The sequence below is a fragment of the Anser anser genome (assembly GCF_964211835.1).
Source record: "Anser anser genome assembly, chromosome: 1".
Taxonomy (NCBI): Eukaryota; Metazoa; Chordata; class Aves; order Anseriformes; family Anatidae; genus Anser; species Anser anser.
This window is the reverse complement of record NC_139720.1, coordinates 43,299,570-43,320,274: the sequence shown is the minus strand read 5'-3', so window position 1 is coordinate 43,320,274 and position 20,705 is coordinate 43,299,570. Positions and strand designations below refer to the sequence as shown.

The 20,705-nt window shown below is 49.1% G+C and overlaps 3 protein-coding genes across 11 annotated transcripts; 1 reads left to right on the top strand and 2 right to left on the bottom strand.

Annotated features, from left to right (window-relative positions):
• Window positions 1-3,851: 3,851 nt before the first annotated feature.
• MYF5 (myogenic factor 5) lies at window positions 3,852-8,702 on the bottom strand. Of its 2 annotated transcripts, XM_083819433.1 has the most exons (3): window positions 6,374-8,702; window positions 5,995-6,070; window positions 3,852-5,883 (listed from the first exon to the last, which is right to left on the bottom strand). In XM_083819433.1, exons 1-3 carry the CDS (start codon window positions 6,878-6,880, stop codon window positions 5,699-5,701), a joined length of 768 nt encoding a protein of 255 aa, XP_083675559.1. In that variant the 5' UTR covers window positions 6,881-8,702; the 3' UTR covers window positions 3,852-5,698. The 2 variants fall into 2 exon arrangements, with proteins under 2 accessions (XP_083675559.1, XP_083675558.1); XM_083819432.1 differs by having other exon boundaries at window positions 3,852-6,070.
• Window positions 8,703-10,711: 2,009 nt separating this feature from the next.
• Window positions 10,712-18,731, top strand: LOC310891707 (uncharacterized protein). Of its 7 annotated transcripts, none has more exons than XM_083819436.1 (6): window positions 10,712-11,806; window positions 14,857-14,913; window positions 15,848-15,913; window positions 16,733-16,899; window positions 17,506-17,608; window positions 18,699-18,731. In XM_083819436.1, exons 1-4 carry the CDS (start codon window positions 11,760-11,762, stop codon window positions 16,881-16,883), a joined length of 321 nt encoding a protein of 106 aa, XP_083675562.1. In that variant the 5' UTR covers window positions 10,712-11,759; the 3' UTR covers window positions 16,884-16,899; window positions 17,506-17,608; window positions 18,699-18,731. The 7 variants fall into 7 exon arrangements, 1 of the variants encoding a protein (XP_083675562.1); XR_014577692.1 differs by lacking the exon at window positions 14,857-14,913 and adding an exon at window positions 12,032-12,124 and having other exon boundaries at window positions 11,669-11,806; window positions 16,771-16,899; XR_014577693.1 differs by lacking the exon at window positions 10,712-11,806 and adding an exon at window positions 12,870-12,964 and having other exon boundaries at window positions 16,771-16,899.
• MYF6 (myogenic factor 6) lies at window positions 11,529-14,867 on the bottom strand. Of its 2 annotated transcripts, XM_083819435.1 has the most exons (3): window positions 12,458-14,867; window positions 12,221-12,305; window positions 11,529-12,117 (listed from the first exon to the last, which is right to left on the bottom strand). In XM_083819435.1, exons 1-3 carry the CDS (start codon window positions 12,974-12,976, stop codon window positions 11,999-12,001), a joined length of 723 nt encoding a protein of 240 aa, XP_083675561.1. In that variant the 5' UTR covers window positions 12,977-14,867; the 3' UTR covers window positions 11,529-11,998. The 2 variants fall into 2 exon arrangements, with proteins under 2 accessions (XP_083675561.1, XP_083675560.1); XM_083819434.1 differs by having other exon boundaries at window positions 12,221-14,867.
• Window positions 18,732-20,705: the final 1,974 nt, after the last annotated feature.

The window sequence follows — 20,705 nt, the reverse complement described above, 5'->3', positions numbered from 1 at the left end:
TAAGACACAACTTTAATGAAATGTTGGAGTCATATGATCAGAAAGACAACCTTTAAGAGGCATACACACAGGGGAGAAGGGAGCCTGGTGGTCTGCTCCTAACAGCATGTCAATATTATCCAAAGAAGAGAGAATCAGGTGAGTGAGGACCAGAGCAGAGGCACCCACCTCCCAGGTGCCCAACTGGCTCCACTCCAGTCACCTCTATAGTCCTGTGATGTTTTTAAAGCTACTTTTCCAATGAAATAACAGCTAAATCTAAGAATTTTTGCAATGGTCACTGCTGTCTATATTTGCCACAACTCTTTACATAAGCCTTACATTTGGGGAAGGGATTTCAGATATATACTTTGTATATACCTTCATCATGTCCAGCGGAGACATTTCCCCCTCTGCTTTTCAACATACTCGGACAACAAGATTCAGAATTGCACTATAAACTCAACTGGACGATGCTCCAAAAGAGCAGTTGTAGAAAGAAATACTTCTGAAATTCAAAATACTGTTTGTCTATTTCCTCAAAACATTATGAAGTGGAAAGGAAAACAAACAAACAATATTTTTCTGTGCTAAAACAAACAAACAAACAAAAACAATACATGACCACAGCTGGCATATATGGTTAGTTAAAAGGTGAAAATGAGGGGAGCAGGGCAGGTTTTCTTGCTGGAGCAGTGGTGCGTTTGTTAATGAGGTCTTTGCACTGAGCCATACCCAGGTGTAATTGAAGCTATAATCATTGTTTGCTTACCATTAATTATGCATTTATTAATTTAATAAATTGTGTGAAATCAAACAATTAAAGGCAATAGGCTGAATTCAGACTTGATTAAATCCACATTTTGTCTCCCTATAATGTATGACAGGCACACTAGTTTGAGCTTTTGCTGGGTACTGGAGTCTCTGCTAGGTGGCTGAGTCCCAGTGCAAGCAGTAGGATTTGGCACTATAAAAAAAATAAAAATCAGAGCTCGAGCTTTTAGTGTTTCTTTTTTGTTTTTACCTTTTGCTCAGCATACTTTAAGTATGGATTTTTAAAGCAGAAAATAATATCAGCTAAAAAGCTTACACTAATAGAGGAAGGTCAGAGAAATAAAGAGAAAAACCGCACAAAACTGCTACTCCAGTTTTGAAGGCCTATCGGAGAGTATTAGAGAGTATAAGATTCAAATGCACTTGATTTAATGCAGACATTGAGCTACCTTTGTGATCTCTCACTGGGCTTGCTGACCCTCATATATCATGCCCGCTATCACCTTCTTCAAGCATAGCTCAGCAATGCCTTTGGCATCATAGCCACTAACATCTTCCAGAAGATTGCCAGGCAGTCCATAAATGTTACTAATGCTCAGAACACAGCCAGCCTCCAGCACTAGATGGTCCCTGTCAGCTGGTCTGGGGAGCAGAAAGCAAAAGACCTTTCAGAAAGTAGCTGGACTCTTTGGTATAGTGGGTTTGGCATGAGGTCCATGAGCATCTGGGATGTGTAAGCTCCTGAAGGAAGGAAAGTGGGACACCAGCTGACTGAAGAGAAAATGTATCACGCTGTATCTGGGACGGGAAATAATTCCTGCAGTCCTGTCCTGGTCTGGTAGATGAATCTCTCCTGGACTGAATGGTGAGAAGAACGTGAAGCGAGGGAGGGAGAAGAAGGCCACTACCAAAGCCTAAACTAATATCCAAGGTAAAACTCAAATAGATCACAAGAAAAACAGCTCCGCAGTCCCTTTTTTACTTGTCCATTTTTTCACTCATCCAGATGGCTGCAGGAGGAGCCTAGCACGTGCCCGGATGCACTGCTTGACCCCTCCACGGCTGGGGGTGAGCTCCTCCATTCCTCACACAGGGTGCAATTAGCCAGCAGGATCCCAGCCCAGGCTCCATCTGGCCACGCTCATTAGGGCTCTGGTTGCCAGGAAGGCAGTTGTGGCCAGCTGTAAGGCTGATACCCCAAGCAGAGCCTGCCAAAGGTCAGCAGTCATCAGCTGGCCAGCTGCAGGTCCTCCTGGGGCACACCAAGGTCCAGCTGAAAGGAGTAAGGAGAAGTGATGAGCGAGCCAGGGGCTCTGCAGAGGAGGAAAAGGGAAGGGAGCAGACCTGGGGTGGGGAGAGGAGAGTTGCCTGCTGATATGAGTTCAGGGTATTCCTGGAAAATATGCAATTCCATAAAAATATGCATTTTAACAAGCATTATAAATTAAGATCCTTTCATCCTCATCCTTAATTACTAAAAGTTTATCACTTTCAAGCCTCATCACAGAAGGAGATGATTTGATCTTTTCCTTCAGAAATACAAGCATAGAGCAAGCAGGATTTTTCCTACTTGGAGAAAAGCATGAAATGCATAAACTCAAATGATCTGCATTTTAAAAAGATGCAAGTGACTAAGAACATCATGATGACACTTGTTTTTCAACCTTTGCTGTAAGAAGCTCTGCAAGAGCTCGTTACAGAACACACGAATGCACAGAATGGATTCTCATAAATACACAGACACACACTTCAGATGGGAAAGCATTCCTAGAAAAACAAATATACATATCAGGTAGAAAAGATTTCCAGAAATTGGCACACAGCTACACAAACAGCAGCTAGAAATTCTGGGTGGCATACACTAGCACTTCTAACACCCAGTGATTCACAAACACACTCATAACACATAAGGTATAAAAAGCACAGACAGATTATCAGCCATCTACACAACAGTAACACATGGATATCACACAGAAAACAAAACAAAAAACAAACACACACACAAAAAAATAACAACAACAACAAAAATCTTCCAGAAACATGCAGGCACACTAAAGAGAGAGAGGAGGGCCTGAATACACAGGCCCTGCAAGGCAGGGTTTCCTAGGATTAAGCCTAAAGTTCAGTTTTACATCTTTTCTGGTGTTAGAAAAGTAATCTATGACAGTTTTTTTTTTTTTTGGATATCTGTAACTTCATATGAGGAGATCTTCATATGAAGTGGATTCACACACATGGGGATTCACTCAGTGCTCCTTGCATCTCTTACTCCCTTGAGCAGAAATTTTCCTTATGTTCTACTTAGGATATTTTTGCTAGGTTCCTGTAGTAGCTTTGTAGTGTACAGCAGGCATTTTGATCTGAGTTTAAAATAAGTATTTCTCTGAAGATCTCTGCTTGGTTTCTTAGTGAAAGATACAAGAAACTCATCACCAAAATAAGCCCAGCTGCCTCCTTCAGTCAGAATATAATCCAAGAAAGCATGACTTTCAGAGTTAAAATTCAAATATAACATGAATTTTATTTTAAAAAATGCACAGAATTATGCCTTTTATTGCAGTGAGTAACAGTCAGAAAACTTCCAACTTCTGTGTTACATTAACCCGAGGCCATGAGGCATCACTCCACCTGCCTGCCTGTGGGTGAGGTCGCTGCATGCCTTCCCCGAGGCTGCAACACTCAGCTGGCAGCAGGAGCTGGGAGAGATGGAGCTCAGGTTCTCTAGACCATCATCTTAAGTATTTGTGGGGACAGCCTTCCTTCCTTAAGTGAGCATGATTCACGTAGAACATTAATCTTTCTTTCCAGTTGCACTTGCCATTATTATTGACTATGCAAAATTTGACCACAACAGCCTATCTCCCAAGACAGCAGCCTTTTACACCTTGTTTTTCCCAATCCACAGGCCAAAGATGTTTTCACAGTGCTAACTTCCACTCCTTCTGAGGATTATTGCATGATTAGGTTCATAGGAGCTTTGTTTACAGATGTCCTATAACCAAGAGTCAATCTTCTTGCTGTGTATAACAATGTCTGAGATTGTAATCGAGTCTGGTGGGGCTGGGGAGGCTACGGACAAACATCCCGCAGGCTGGATACTTCTGCTCACTCTCTGAAAAGCAAGTTCTCAGAAGTATTGACCTTTTTGCAACTCTCAAAATGTCTGCCAGCCAAAGAGAGGTGTACATTACCAACATGTGATTTGCTGGTGTTGCTCTGCATGCTTCACAGGAGATTGCTTGCCAAGGTCAGCACTGCGCAGAATGAAATGCAAGAAAGTTCCCCACTTGGCTCATTTTAAACCATCGTTTAAAATGCTCTGCACTGTATCCCAGCCATAAGTGGAGTCCCTGAGACAGTATTTTGCCTGAGAGGAGCAAGCACTGCACCAGTGCAGCAATTGTGAGAGGTAGTGAATAAAACCTGCGACACTCAAGGTCTTGTGTAGGGATTTCTATGAACAGAGGGCTGAGGATGTTACCACCCATAACCAAGAAAGACTGCATGTGAGTTAGGCACTTGTGTACTCCTGATGACCAGAGTGTGCTAATGCCTTGTTTGTGCCTCTGCACAGCCTAAGTCCAGGGCTTTCAAACCACTTTCTCAGCTTGATGATTATTTGGGACCTACCCACACAGGCCGGAAGCCTATTCTGGAAAGAGCTCTTCCTGAATTACGCTGCAGGAAAGGAAACACCTACCTCGAGGTGACATAGCACAAGCAAAAGGCCTTTCTGGGGGGAGCCGTGCTGGAGGGGCCCTGGCCAGCAGCCCAGCCACTTCAGTGGGGCAGGCAGGTGCCGCCTCGCCTCCTGCAGCCTGCCAGGGGTGTGCTGTGAGGACAGGGCCGTCCCAAGCTGCGCTCCCCTCGCCCGTATTTCGCTGCTGCTGCCAAAGAGCAGGCGGGTGGCAACTCTCGGTGACGTGGCTGAGCTGTGCTGGCTTCAAGTGGAAGGTTTATCAGAGGTGAATTACTGCTTCCAGGCCCCTTGGCCACCCATTGATAGCAGCATAAACACAAATGGCAAACACGCAAGTGTACGTCCCTTCCCACTTGGAGTATTTATCGGAGAAGACATTTCTGGATGCACTGAAGGATCCCATTTCTCCCTCCCATCCCTGCCTGTTTTGTGGGAGTTAGAAAAGTTTTGGATTACAGCTGTAAAATGTGTAAATGTTTGGAAATTTTTCATGGTAGAAATAGTTAGATATAGTGCCTGGAAGGAAGTATTTGTTAACCCTGAAACTCACAAAGACTTGACCTGGTTGTTTCTAGATCCACACAACTGCAAATACTAAGTCATGAATTTTCATCCTGCATAGTGAGACCAAGAGGCATTAGGAGCAAATACTTCTACATTGCTTTCTCAATATTGTGAAATGTACCTTGTGGATTGCGAAAGGGATAGCTGTGGTTTGCTCTTACCAAATCTACTAAATTTGTCTCTGCGAGAGCACCAAGAGTGACTGGGATCAAAATTCCCCTACAGGGTATCAGACCTGGATCGTGCAGTTCTTTTACAGAGGTAAGTGACCGGGCAATATTAGGGCCAAATCCTGACGTACTTATTTGGTCTTTGTGTCCATGGAAAGAAACGAGGGCTTTGCAAGAAATAGTAATAATAATAGTAGTAGTAGTAGTAGTAGAGGTGGTAATAGTAGTAGTAATGATAATATTAATAAAGATGATAACTAGGAAATGTTATTTTCACTCCCACAGGAGACAAAGGAAAGTGCCCGCAGCCGGAGGGGAGCGGGGGCCGATTTGGGCCGCCCCGCACAGCCTCCGCAGCCCAGCAGGATGCGGCCCCGTCCCTGCGCAGGCTGCGGGCCCCCCGCCGCCCCCCGTAACGCCGGGGGATGCGTTCAAAGAAGCACCAGGCGAGCCGGCCGTGTTGTAGCACGCTTTATTTGCAGCGGGGTTTGCAGGGTAGCGCTGGCGTCCCTCATAGCGCCTGGTAGGTCCGTCGGGGCGGCGGCGTCCCGGGCGTCCCGGGCCCCGAGTCGATGCTGGCTCCCGGCGAGAGGGAGCCGGGGTGTCGGAGGGGTTCCCCCCCCGGGGAGAGGCGGTCCACGATGCTGGAGAGGCAATCCAGGCTGGACAGGGCGCTGCTCGGCTCCGCGCCGTACCCTGAGGCCGGGGCGAGGCAGGGGCGCGTTACCGCAGCCCCCCGCACCGCCACCCGGTCCCGACGGGCCCCCGGTCCTTCCCTGTCCCCCCGCCCGCCGATGCCGGCCTTACCGTGGGGCATCTCGGAGCAGAAACCGGCCTCGAAGCTGCTGCCTCTCGCCGGCCACACCGGGCTGCCGCAGTCAGCCTGCAAGACAGCGAGGGGCGAGTGCCGGCCCCGCCGCGCCCCCCCCGGCCGCCCCCCGTCCCCAAACCCCATGCACGGCGCCCCCCGGCTGCACTGAACGGGGAGGGGGGACACAAGGGACAGCCCCAGGGGCTTGGGGAGCTGGCGGGGCGGTGGCCCTCTGCCTGCCCCGACGGTCCCCGGGCACGCTCGGAGCTATCTCCGAGAAAAGGACCTCTTTTAACCCAAAGCGGCCACCTTTTCCTGACGTCCTGCTGCCGAGGGGGCCCTGCCTGCGGCCCCAAGCTCCTGCCCTTCTCTTACCATGCCGTCGGAGCAGCTGGAGGTGGGGCTGGTCGGCTCGGAGCAGCTCTGTCCCGGCAGGTGATAGTAGTTTTCTACCTGCTCCCTCAAGAGCTCCTGGAGGCTCTCGATGTATCTGATGGCGTTCCTCAGGATCTCTACTTTGGGGAGTCTTTGGTTGGGGTTGGCCGTGGTGCACCTCTTCAGGGTCTCAAACGCCTGGTTCACTTTCTTCAGCCTCCTCCTCTCCCTCATGGTGGCCGCCTTCCGCCGGTCCATCGTGGTGGACTTTCTCTTGCAGGCTTTGCAAGCCCACATCAGGCAGTGGCCGGCCTGGTGGTGGCCGCTGGGGGCTCGGACGTGCTCCTCTTCCTCGGAGCAGGCGGGCTCGGTAGGCTGGTGGGCGCCGAAGGGAGGCAGATCCCTGGGCTCGAAATCCTCGGGGAACTCGCCCTCCGGGGAGGAGAGGCAGGAGCTGTCGTAGAAGAGCTCGGACGGGGAGAACTGGCAGCTGTCCATCACCTCCATCCCTGCAGCCCGGGCGGCGGTGCGGGGCGGCAGCCACCGAGCTCGGGCAAGCGAGCTGGCCGGGGAGGTTTCCTGCCTAATTAGCGACCTGAGCCGAAGTGTCCTTTCCCCGATGCGGGGGGCCCTTATATCTCCACGTTCCGGGGGGCTGGTCCGCGGCGGCCGGCCGGCATTAGCATATCCCCCCGCATCCCCTGCCGCGGCTGGCTGGGCAAGCCTCCTCCAGCCCCCAGGGGACAAATTCGCTCCGCACCGCGCCTCTGGCCGGCGGCTGGGCCGGCCGCTTCTGGGAAAAAAGCGAAGCTGTTGGAGACGTTTTGGCCAAGCCTTGGGGGCCTGCGATTTGGGGGTGAAAAGGGGAAAATGCTCCCCGCAGCCCTGTACTAAGCCGAAAGGGTTTGCTCCTCTCTTTGGCCCTCGGGTGCTTTGTCCCGTGGTTAAAGCGGTGTCACCGACTGTTTAAGTTCACCAAGGGGGACAAAAATGCACGGCTGCGTGAGGCGAGGCGGGGGGGACACAGATTTGGGTGCTCTGGGATCGGGTCACACGAAAAAGTACTCACAAAGGAAAATGTACGCGTTTGCTCCGAGACAAATCCCCTTCCCATTCCTTCTCCTACTCGTGTGACCCCGTGCTGCAAGAGACACAACAGTCGAGCAGCGCCCTGAGCTTGCTAATTTTCTGCTTTCAGGCAATCTTGTACCGTTACAGATGCGTCCCAGCTGCCAGCGCAACAAACCCCTCCTGGAAGTGTAAAATTTCTAACCCCGCAATCCCTAAGTAACTTTACACAAGTCAGGGACAAAAGCTTTGCAGAGACCCAGCCGCAGCAGTAGCCGAGTGGAGCTGTGCAAGGGTCATTAGAGTGGTAATGAAGCCATTTAACAGGCATTTGCTAACGCGCAGGAATCCTTTGGTTTCATCCAGGTGGCTTTTGTAGCTGAGGAAAACGCTACGAGAGGGCAAAGGAAACTTTCCCTACCTGGGAATAAAATCCTGCGCCCTGGGTTAACTCAGACGGAGAGGGAGCGTGACCCAGCAGCGGTTCAAACGCCGGGTGTGTGCGCCCAGGGAAAAGAGTCTGGGACTGGGAGGAGGCGATGCGGGGCATTTCCAGCCCTGGGAAATTCAGCTCAAGGAGCCTTGCGGTGAACACTGCCATTGGGGACACTTCCCCAGAGGGGAGCACGCCGCCGAGGAGCCCTCGCATCTGCCCGGGCAGCCTGAAGGAAAATGCAAGCGGCTGCGCACCCTGCTTCGGCGGAAAGGATGTCTGATTATCTGAAGGGTTGGGAAGGCTACATCTGCGCTGCTTTGGTTTATTTGGGGCCATAAACGGGGGGAGCCCTCTTTGAAATGAATACTGTAGGAAAAGCAGAAAGTTGATAAAAGGAGTAAAGTTACAGAAAGGGGAAAGCTCAGAATGTCAGGCTTCTGCCGCTCCGAGGTGCAGGTTGATGCCGAGCTGGGCCACATCTGAAACCCGGCGGTGCCCTATTGTTTTCCCAAGAAGCCGCCAGTCAGGAGGGCTCTGCTCGGCGGTAACTTGAACTCTTCACTGGGCTGTGCCACACGCACACACACACTTTGATTTACCACGTTTGCGCCGGCTAAAATAGACCTGTTTACAGATTTATGCTTTGTGCACAAATAAACTTGCTCTTTACCGTGCCGGTTGCAGAGTTCCGATCACCTTTCAGGGCTTTCTCTCCAGGCTTGCCCCGTGGAGCACAATGCCAGCCGCCGAGCTCCTGCTGTCCTTGCGGGCAGGGCTTTAGCTTATAGCTTAGCGCTTAATCCCGCGGGGCTGGGGCTGGGAAGAAACGTGCCTTTTCCCCAAAGTCCTTGAGGACCTAGGAAAATTTGTTTCCTTTTCCTTGAGTATCTGGGGGTGGGGAAGAGAAGGAGAAGAAAGGATGGAGCAGCCTGTCACTCAGGGGAAAAAAAAAAATCCGCAATTAGTGTCCCTGAAGAGCCCCCAGCTCCTCTGGTAAAGTGATCCCAAAACAAATTTGCAAAAGTGCAGTAGGCGAGCGGCACTGAAGACAGGGGAGAGAAAACAGCAGCTACGAGGCTGCTGGTCACGGGGTGTGTGTATGGGGTGCGGGTGTGTGACAGCGCTGCATTTCAGGAGACGGGAGCCTCAAGACCCGGAGCTCAAGAGGAGCAACCGGGCACCGGCGGGGAGGAAATGGTGCCCAGGAGCTCTTCGAAATGTTTTCCTCCCTGCTGCCGCGCTGCTCCCGTTTCTGCATGGATTCGGCCCGTTTACAGCGCTTCCAACCATTTTTCACACTCGGAGTTGCTACCGAAACAAACCGAGCCGAAACCGGAGCATCCGACCCAGAGCACGGGCACGGTGCCGGCGGGTTGGGGCGCACCGAGGGCCCGCACGGCCGGGGCTCGGCGCTGCGGGGGCGATTTTTGTGCCTTGACCCTGCGGGAACCGCAGCGCTGGGGCCGGGGGCGGCGGGGACCCCTCGGGGCTCCCCGCAAAGCGGTTTCCCAGTTGGGCTCGTGTGGACGGGCGCTTGCAGCCGGGTGCGAAACGTTTGGTTCCCCCCAGCGCTGGGAACGGCGCACACCTAAGTAAACACATTAGTACCTGCCAGAGGGATTTGTATGGAAGACAGCTGAAGAAGGCATTGGCCTCTGCTGGCACTCTGGGACTCCCAGGAGAGATCAAAGGGACGCGAGGGGGATTTTTAGCAGCCTTGAGACTGGGAAAAGTTGCTAGTTCCTGCTACCGAAGGGGCGGCCCGGCGAGCACATGGCTCAATTACTCACCCCCCTCTCCCCTGCCCCCCGCTCCCGTTCCCGCAGCTCGTTTTCTGCAGGAAGGTGAAAGCTCTGAAATAAAACCACACCGTGCGGGTTCCCTTCGGGGGAGGGCAGTGACAGCTCCGTGCTGGTCGCCCGGGCGGGCGAGCAGGTGGCTGGCTGCGGGGAGGGCTGGCGAGGGGAGCGGGGCAGGTGGCGAGCTGCGGGAGCGCCCCGCAGTGCCCGCCGGCACCCCGTGTCCGCCCCGCTGGCTCCCTGCGGGGCGCCTGGGGAGAAAGGCTGGGTTAAACCCCCAGCCTCACCCGGTGACTGCCCTCTGGTTCTGTGCTTCCACGGCCCTGTTTGCTTTGGCTTCGGATTTAGGCGAAGATTATCGTTATTAATATCAAACGCAAACAGTTCAATTGCAAACACACCGAGAAGTTCGCCGGGAAGCCTGGCACGCCGGCCGCACGGGGGTCACGGAGCGTCTCTTCGGGAGGTATTTTCTTTATTTAACGAAAAAACTTCCTTGGGGCAAATCTATTCCCAGTAACCGCCCGAGTTGCCCGGCCGCCGAAGGAGGCACTGCGGGGGGGTCCTGCCGGGGTCCTGCCCCCCGGGCCGCGGTGCTGGGCGCTGGGGCGGGCCCCCGGGACCTCGGCTCGTCGCTCTTTCTCCAGAGCTCCAAATTACGCGCAGAAAGTGGCCCGAGCTCCCGGAGGCGCCGCTTTCTTAGCAGGCCGTGAGTTCCCCAAAGCAAAGGGTTTATTTGCAACCAGAAAAGGTGGGGAAGCGTATGTCCTCTGTCACTACATGCCCATCGCACCGTACCTCCGCAATGAGGTGTTACCAACGAATATCTCAGCGGAGAGCAATTACTTAGCAGGTTTAAAACCGGGCTGGCCACGGCGAACAAAAAGGGAGGAAGGACCGCACCGGCACCGCGCGTCTCCTTCAAGGGCTTCCCCCTCGGGCTGGCGCAGCCGTGCCAGTGTGGCCGGGAAGGGTGAGACCTTCCAGAAACGTGGCTGTGACCTTTCGAAAACAAAAACAAAAAATAAATCAGGGGTTAGAGCTGCCGAGGAGAGCGCCCACGGGCAGAGAGTTGCAGCAGAGCCTTTGAGCTGAAGCCGGTGCCCCTCTCAGCTGTCCCGCAGCGCGCCGTGTGTGTGCGCGCAGGGCAGGGCGCGCTGGTTTCCCGGTGGTCGCCCCTTCCTGGGATTACAAACAATCCCCTACAAACCGGAACGTCCTGGCCGCGAGGAGCTGCCGCTCCGCCATCCTCGGAGAGGCTGGTTTTTTGTTTTGTTTGTTTTTTTTTTTTTTTTTTACATCACTGAGTGAGAGGCTTCGTCTGCTGCTGCCCCCCTCCTCTCGCCGCTTAACTCCTTCCTCCCCGAGGGACCCCTCTCCCTCAAGGAGCAGGGAAGCCAAGGGGAGTCGCCTTTCCTCGGGAGAAATCCCGGCCCCCCGGCCCCGGGGGGCAGCCGGCTCCCGTCACAGCCTGCCGCTGCCCCTCGGGGCCCGTAAAGCGTGCTGCAGACGAGGCGGGAGGCGCCGAGCCCCCCATCTCTCAGCCAGCGGTGCCCTCTCCCCGCCCGTTTAGGGGCACACGGCGCGGCTGGGGGGCTCCTTCCCCCCGGCTCCCAGCGCCCGACCCCGCTTCCCCGGGGAGACGGCAGGGGAGGGGGGGGGTAATTAGCACCGCCGGGGCGGTCCTGGGCGAGGAGAGACGGTCCTTAGAGGAGGGAGCGGAGGGAAACGTGTCCCCGCAGCTGCCTCCCGCTGTCGCAGCTCGAGCTCTGCGGGGTCGTCCGGCTGAGGGCACGGAGGGCTCGGGCTCCAGGCTCGGGTTAGGACTGAATGACCGGGAGGAGAGACACTGTAACGCAAAGGGCTTTATTTTACAACCCGGGAAATCCGTCCGTCCTTATATACAATATCACATCCCACCATTTAAATATATATATATTCTCTTTTTTTTTTCTTTTTCTTTTTTTTTCCGTGTTTACAAAAGAAAAGACAGTACTAAAAGTATTTACAGAAACGCAACGAGGCGGGACCTCTCTGAACGCCACTAGCACGGAAGGCAGCCGGCAGCTCCACTCAGACAGGAATGGACGTTTCGGTGAGCCTCGGGCAAAGCGGATCACCGGCACGCGAGTAAGTCTCTTAAATTAAAAACGGAAAAATTGGGGGGGAGGCTGGTCTATGCGACGAGGCGTAACGAAAACAAAACTCGGGGTGAAAGGGGGGTGGGGGTCAGGAGGAGTCCTTCGGGCTCGGGACGCCGAGGGCCGCTCCGTCAGGCTGGGCGGGCGGCGGTACCTCGGCCCGAGCCCCGCGGGCCCTGCCTCATTTCTCCACCGCTTCCTCCACGCCGGGCAGCTTGGGCTCGTCGGAGGAAATACTGTCCACTATGGAGGAGAGGCAGCGCAGGCTGCTGGAAGCCGACGACTCGACGGCGGAGCCTCCTGCCAGGCGAGAGAAAAAGAGAGACGGGGGGGGGGGGGGAGATGCCTCGTGGGGACGGCGGCTGCGGCCGGCGGGGCTGGGAGGGGGGCAGTGGGGTGTTACCTGCTCTGGGGCTGGCTCCCAGCGCCCGGGAATGGTCGGAGAGGTTTCTCCAGTCGGAGCCGCAGGTGCCGAGGAAGTCCGAGCCCTGCGGCAGGGGGACGGGGGGAGAGGGGAAGGTGCCTGCGTTAGCGGGGGGCAGCCCCCCCCGTGCCCCGGGGCTGCGGGGGAAGGAGGGAGGCGGGCGGGGAGGGAGGGGAGCGGCGGCCCCGCAGCCGGGTGCCGGGCGGCCGTGCTTACATTTGCCTGCTTGGGGCTGAAGCTGAAGGCGTCCCCCCCGACCTCCTGCATTTTCTCCTGCTGATCCAGCCTGTGCAGGAGGTCCTGCAGCCTCTCGATGTAGCTGATGGCGCTCCTCAGGATCTCCACCTTGGGCAGCCGCTGGTTGGGGTTGGCCACAGTCCGCCTTTTCAGCGCCTCGAAGGCTTCGTTGATCTTCTTCAGCCGCCTCCTCTCCCGCAGGGTGGCCGCTTTCCGCCTGTCCGTGGGGGCCGACTTTCTCTTGCAGGTTTTACAAGCCCAGATCAAACACTGGCCGGGGCAGTGAGGGGGCTGCAGGCCCGGGGGGGCCAGCACATGCTCCTCGCCGCTGCTGTCGCTGCCGGCCTCCGGCGGCATTTGGTCCTGACACGGGGACAAGGTGCCGTCGCTGCCTGGGTACAGCGGGGAACCCTCCGCCATCTCCAGCTGCTGCAGGGCTCCATTCTCCCCGTCCAAGTAGAAGAAATAGGAGCCAGTTTCGAAAAGGTCCATCATCATGCTGTCCCTCGGCCCCTCTGCCTGCTCGAGTTGGGTGGCAGGCTCGAAAACACCCCGAGGAACAACCCAGATGGAATTTAATTAGTGCAGTGACATAAGTCCCCCCTGCTTTATATATAGGAGCTGCTGAAACCCTATCCAACTTTTAGCTGTCGCGGTGCATCACCCTCCAAAACTGATTCCAGCCAGTCTCCTGGGCGCTGTCCTGAGAACATCTCCAATTTAGAAGGGGGGAGGAAAGGGGGCAGAACAAGGGGACATAGGCAAATAAAAAAAAAATATTTTAGAAAAAGAAAACAAATGAAATAGAAAAATGCACCCCAAAACCGGTGAGTGTGGGATGTGCGAGGGGACACGCGGAGGGGGCTCTTGGAGCCGTGTCTGGGCGCAGCGGGAGGCCCGGCTGCGGAGCTCGAGGGGCTCGGCCGCAGGACAAAGGCGGGGGGCTGCGGGTGGAGCCTGCCCCCGGCCCTCCCTGGCTCACATGCACACACACTCATGCACACACACACACACGCACACACACACATACACGCTGCACGCTTCTTACCCAGTGCTAAGTATAGGTCTCCAAGGAGAGGTTTCAAAGGCAGCCACGGCTCTCCAAATAGAAGGGTTAATATTTTGAGAAGAAGCCCCTGCTATTCACCCCCTCCTTTCCCCCCCCTTGAGGCATGCCATTCCTGTGACCCACGCTGCCCGGGCCAGCCCAAGGTTAGGAGCCAAGCTCACTGTTCCTCCACACACACGGAGTGCCTCTGCCAAGGCAGAGTCTTGCTGTGGTGTCGAAGCACCCAGTTAGTGCACCTCGGCGCGGCGTTTTCATTTGAACTTTCCCATGTTGCCCATGAGGTGACAGAAGTGATTCCAGGTGACTGGGTTACGGTCTGATGTGGCTCTCCGGACAGCCCCTGTCCTTGACAGTGTTTAGGGCAATCGAAGCTCAGGCATCTGTTCTAACTGCAGTTTAATCCCCAGGGCCTGGCAAGACTTCCAGAGCTTCCTGGCCCCCGAGACAGAAACGGAGCTTGTGATCACTCTCTGTTAGCATACTCTGTAATGTCACATCATGTCTAGGCCTCTCTCACCTCATGGAAGGGAAGCTATGGGAAAACGTCCTGTCTGCTTCTTTCCCTGGGCTGCCTTGCTTTCCTTAAATCACATGTAATTTCTCTCTGCTTATGTAAAAATACATTATATATATATATGTATATATGTAGTATATAGCTCTGGAATCCCAGGGTATCTCTCAAAGCTAGCATGTGACTTCTTTCTGAAAGGAACTGTGGCATTTTTGTTCCATTCTTAAAAGCTGCAATTACCTTGATTATTAGCTTGACTTTCTCCAAAACTGATTGCAAACCAGTTTTTATGAGTACAAATATATTACGGAGTAGCTGCAATTTTGTTTTGACCAAATCAGTATTGCTGAAATGGATCTCATTTCAGTTTTAATTAGGCAGAACAAAATCCAGTTTTGAATGAGACAGAGAAATTCAACCTGTTTTCAGTGAAACTAATTTTGATATTAATATTCCAGCACTGAGGTATTTTTTTCTCTTCAGAGTAGCCTTACAGTTAAGGAGCTGAACATAAGGCACAGTTTCCACGCTCTGTACTTAGTTTGCTGTTTGACCTTTGACCAGTCATTTAATTTCCCTGTGATTTAATTTTCTACCTTTAAAAAGGGATATAATGCCAGCCTTTACCCATCCCTTGTGTTTCTCATGTTGCCCCTTGGCATTATGTGCTTTTCAGTGCTTTTCAGGGATGTTTTCCCCATAACGGTAATGACAGTGGTAATAAATAAAAAAACCAGTCTGCTGATTGCTTAAAACTTTTCACCTTTACTACAGTTATTTTTTTCATTTAATCTTTAGCTTCTTTGCTGCTGCTCTGGTGGTGTTTGGAACAAGACAGACAAGATCAATCTACTGGTGAGGTGCACAAATAAAAACTTAGGTTGCGGGAGAAATACTACTAAAATGTGGTTGTCCTCTCAGAGAGTTTTAGCTTGACTATGGGAGTTTCAAAAGTGGAAGTTTAGGAGCCAGATGTTCCTTCAGCTTTCAACAGCATTTTTGCTTCAAGCAGGAAACAAAATAAAAACTTCTGTCTTTTCAGCACTCATTCATTAAGAGCTGGAATAAACAGACCTAGTTCCTCAGAGTAACGTGGGTGTAACATAGTTCTTTATTGAGCAGAAATTTCATCAACTGCAACTGATTTTTAGTTTGATGAAGTTGTCCATTCCCCCTCCACACAAGCAACTTTGATTGTGCTGTAGCCATCACACTGCATGCCCTGTTCCTGCTCCTTGGTCATAACCAATGTCATAAAATAACACAGCTAGCAAGAAACCAGAGTATATGTGAACAAAATGCCCTTAGCAACGTTCTCCATTGCAGTGGGCCAAGTGGAGGATTCATATGTTGATGCTGGTCTTTTTCTCTTTATACCTTAATGCCAGATCTTGTTAGATATAAGCACAAGGACCTAAGAGGAAGTAAAAGCATAAGAACAAGAAAAAGTGGACATGGAATCAGAAGTGGGATCACTGCAAAGCTCTACCTGTAATCAATTGGTTTTACGTCACAGCTGATCTCTAGAACCTCAATCACCCTTTCCACCAAATTAATTCTAAAATATTCTGTATAATTATAGTTGAATAGTGAGTTCATAACTGCCCAGGTTGCTCTTGACACCTTATGGCTTGAGCAGAAGTTTAGTCTCGAATTATACAGAAATATTTTCTTATCTTGGACCCACAGGGCCCTGAGTACCACTCCAAATGCTTCCTTTTTATTTTTCACTTACTTGAGCCACAGGCATGATGGAATTTTAACCTTTTATCTCTTTGACTCTTTGCAGCAGCATCAATAACCAGAGGGGATCAGATATATCTGTTCCTGTTCAGCACTCTGAAAGGGTACCTAGGTAAGGATGAAATTTTCAGCCTGCCCTTGCTGCAGCCCTATTCTACCCATACAATACCATTCCTGCTTTGGGATATGGTTCAATACCTTGGCTACCAGGTATTTTGCTTTTTGTCAATTTCTGAAGTGCAGGTTATTAGGATGGGCTCAGATGTGGGCCTACTGGGGTTGTCAGAGTTTGTTTGCACTTTGGTTATGGACATGCCTCTGCTCACTTTCCCATTCGCCTTTTTTTTTCCTTATCTTTTACACTTATATTCAATTGCATCTTTCTTAACAGAAACTTTCCTTTCCGATATATTTTATTGTTAATATACAATGCTATTCTTCCTTTTTTTTTTTTTTTTTAGTGTGAATTGTATCACCTCCTGTTTCAATTTTACAATTTTTCATCTAGCTTCTCAACAGAAAAATTCATACTCTATCCTCATTATAGTCTCAAGGCAACCCCTTAGAGTAATTTTGCCTCGAAGATGTCTAGGCTCGTTCTCCTGTCCTGTTCTCAGTCACTTCCCATTCACACAGAAGACCTTCTCACCTGAGATTTTTAAGTATATTCAGATTGGGCTCAACAGCATATCTGGGGATATATGTTAACATCCATGTTTTGTTGTCTATTATTACCCATATGTTGTATAATTAAGACACCAGTCAAAGCTTTTATAGGGTTAATTTTTTGCCATTCCTCCTGAAGTGTCAAGAGGTGCACTCAAATACCCATACAGGGTGTGTTTGCATTCTCGTTTTCATTTGTCAGGAGTGCATTTATGGAGCAAATCTCTGCATAGCCCCCACTTACTGCATTTTTGATACTCTTTAGAGGGTGCTCTCAGAATGTGTCATCTGGATTTTGTTCAGGGGAAACTAAGCTGGAAGGCACCCTAAAATGTGAAGTGGATGCTAGGTCACCCGCACTACCAATTTCTACAGATCTGATCCTGATGAACCTACACTATCTGTTAATCTACTGATGGTCACAGTTCACTGGTAAGAACTACAGAAAACTTTGATGTGTTGCTGCACTATGACATTCACTGTTTTAAGCAGGTGAGAAGGACTGAGACATCTTTCTTTTCTAGAGATGTTTCAAATGTCTGATTGATGTGGACATCATAAGGGCAAAGCTGGTGCACAAAAGACGTGCAAGCTGGTAAAGAACATGTATTTATCCCACATCTACAATTTGTCAGATAAACACTTGGTGAAGAGAGATTAAATAATTTCCATGAATTTTCTTGAAAGTCTGAGTAATGGTGACTCTATAGGGGACCAGATTTTATTATGCTGACAATGGCCTGTGGGAAATTTAAGCAAAAGAACTTAACTGTCATTCATGGAAAAATAATTCCTGCTGCTGGGATGGAGCATACCAGACTCCATGGCCTGTGGTATGTAGGGACACTGCTTTTCTGAACTCAATTATGTCTTCCTGCCTTAAGTTATATGAACTCCAGAGTGGCATGCAGGAGCATGGAACGTGGAACAGCTTTAATTCCTAATTTTCATTTATATATGTTGTTATACTTCTAGCTGACTTTTGCTTACTTAGATTCTACTATTTACTTTACTCTGTTCAAATTCTGTTTTTCCAAGGAAATTATATTATTTGGATATCCACAATGTCACGTGCACTCTCACTGAAAATTTGGGAACTGACTAGAGCAAGTGTGTGTACTCTGCATGCTGGTGCTTGTGTGTAAGTATATGGCCATTTCAGAGAATTTATAAGCAAGTGGGAGCACCATCCCTGAAATGCAAGTTTGGCAAGTGGAGTAGTGAATCATAATGCCTGCTGTGGGCTAGGAAGTCAGTAAGGTAGAGATATGAAAAAGACAACTTCATATAATTATACAGTCTTTGTACGGGAAGATTTAAAAAAAAAAAAGTCTCATTCACAGTGGCCTTGGCTCTATTGCTGTTCCAAATCACTGCTGTTTTCCTTTGATTGGATATGGACTTTAGTGTTCATATCAGTTACAGTCCTGTTAGTATCTGAGAGGTGCAACCTTGCTAACTAAACAGACTCCTCTGGTTCAAGATGGTAAGGTAGGATTTCATTACAGCTCTCATGTTGGGCAGTTATGAGACACAGTTCTAAATGGCAGATGCTTTAATGCCTGTGTCAGGGTCTACAGTGACAAATAGTCACCACTGCACAAACACATTTATTTTACTACAAGACGTTTTCCTGGGGAGGAGGGAGTGCCAATCAGAAACCAGAAGCCCATTGCACTGTTGCTGGCTGGGACAGGCATTTTCCGTGGTTCTATCCACAAGCTGGGATTCTTTGCAGGAAGGAAAGCAATAAAAATTACAGTCATCTTCTACTTTTGATTAGGAAGGAAAAAAATAAAAAGAGGGGACTTGAAATCTGACATGAGTCCAAGACACATCATGTGCTTTATAATCATTTTTTTTGCTATCACATTTTTTTGTAGAGTACATGAAAGATCATTTTATAGTTATATACTTATTTATCTGTTTAGACTATAAGCAGAAAGTGCATTTTCACACTATACAGTTTCAGAACATAATTACAATGATATCTAAACCCGACTCAGTCAAAAGGACAATAATTAAACTATAGCTGCTACTACTAATTAAAATAAATACTAATTTTAATTCTGTAAGTGAAAGTAAAGAAAGGCTTGGAGGATAACCAGTTTCTGCATCCAGCACTTAGTCTAATCATATCCCTGCTGCCTATGGACAGAAAGAGAGCTTTGTGTTCAGGCAGTGGAAAAATGACAGCTTTCTTTTCTGGAGCTCACAAGGGATTTTTGCAGAATCACGGTACTTCATGGAAAAATGGGATGACAGTGCCCTGGAGTCTGGAAACCACGAAGGTACAATGGAAGTTATGGACGTACAGAGCTCTCTTCCCAGCAATAACCTAGGGATTGTTTAAAACAGCACATCACAAAGCCACGAAGTGTTTATGCTGAATGATCATCTTCTATACACAAATTGCATTAAACAATTTCATTCTCCATTGCCAATATATTTTTTTGGTTTCCTGGTGTAAGCTCTTTGACATATGGATGTGCCACTTCAATGAGCCGTTTGATTAGAGATACATAGCTCTGGATAACAAAGATAAAGTCAATAAGCTGTAGTCACATGTAGGCATTACTGGGTCTTGACTTATTTCCTGGTGCTGCATTAATATACTCCTCAGTTATTCCATGCACTTGTGGATTTAAAATGCAGAAACAACTGAAACGAGAATCTCCTGAGATAGTTCCTTTTCTAAAATGTAAATAACGTATTGGAAGTAATGCAGTCCTTTCATTGTCCCATAGATTTCCTTGTTCATCATGAAACAATACACATTTTCTCTGTTGTCTATAATTTCAAATTTTTATTCATTATATTTTCGGCATTGCTCTGCCTTTGTGGACAAACAATTTAGCTCATAATTTGGAAGAAGTGTTGATTTCTCCATGATTTGTATTTTGAACATTCTGCATGATTTATACTTTGAGATTTTGTTCTCCGTGCATCATCATTACCTCTTTTTCTTTCCACTACCCACATTACAGCCAACTGAACAAATAAAGCTTGTCTCATATACATTGTTATGGCTTGCTTGAGATCCTTTGGGTGACATGTCATCAATCTTTCCATAATATACAGTAAATATAGAATGATGTTTCTCTGTCCTGTCATGTTTTCAGCCTTAGCAGACATAAATGCTACATCTCAAGTGTTCTCTTCCAAGTTCTTGCTTAGGTACAACAATTGGCTTTGCTAAGTCAGACTCAACTTTGAATATACATGTATATTCATGGATACTTGGATATAAAACATGTTTGCTAGGACTGGAATTTTGGCTCTCTAGGTGATTACAAATTTACCTTTGAATCCTTCTGTGAACCAGTCAATTTCAAGGCCTAGCTATTGTTCTCTTTAACCCTTTCATGTAGACATTTGAATTACTTTTGTTTTTTGTGTCTATAAAGAGCTCTTTCCCACCATCAGAGGAATGAAGTTTTAGTTTACATCTTTGTTTATTTATCATTTAGATATTTAGTACTTTTTTTTTTTAAACTCATATTTGGTGCTGGATATTTTTATACTCCTGCTATTGTCATACTGCTGTCATCATCTGAATTTCCATAAATATGTTGCTGACTGATTTGAATGTGATGTTCACAACATGAACTTGGGGTAGTCTGATGTGACCATTCCTTTCTAAGCACCAGTCAGATTCTGTTCTCTGTGTAGCTTTTCTCAAGTCTTTTGCTTCCTGCATATGCAAAATCCTTGTGCTTTACTGGGCTTTAATCCAAAAATAAAACAACTGGGTTTGCATATTTATTATTAAATATATGTATATCGTTTTCTCAATTTCTTTCTGTAGCATAGAAAGAAAAAAATGTTTTCACAGACCTACTTTTCTTTACCTCTGAAGAATACACCGATCATCAAACATTTTCATTATTCATCCTAGTATCTTCTTACCCTCTCCACTAGGATGGAGCTGTTACACAAGCTGCTGTGTTTTGGGGCCATTTTGTATCACTCACAGTCTCCTGCATCTGCTGGCTTCTTTTACTCATTAAAAGACAAATATATGTCTGTCCCTTCCTGGCTATAACTTAGTCAGTAGTCTACCTGGAAAATACCTCAAAAGTCCTTAAAGTTTTGTCTCCCACTAAAATATAGGGAAGATGTGTTCAAGGTGCCAGGAATGACTTGTCACACTGCTGTCCACCAAATCTGTTATCTGTATTTTCTGAGAAAGATGCGTATCAAATGCTTCAGTTGAAGATACAGCTTGCTCTGAAGGT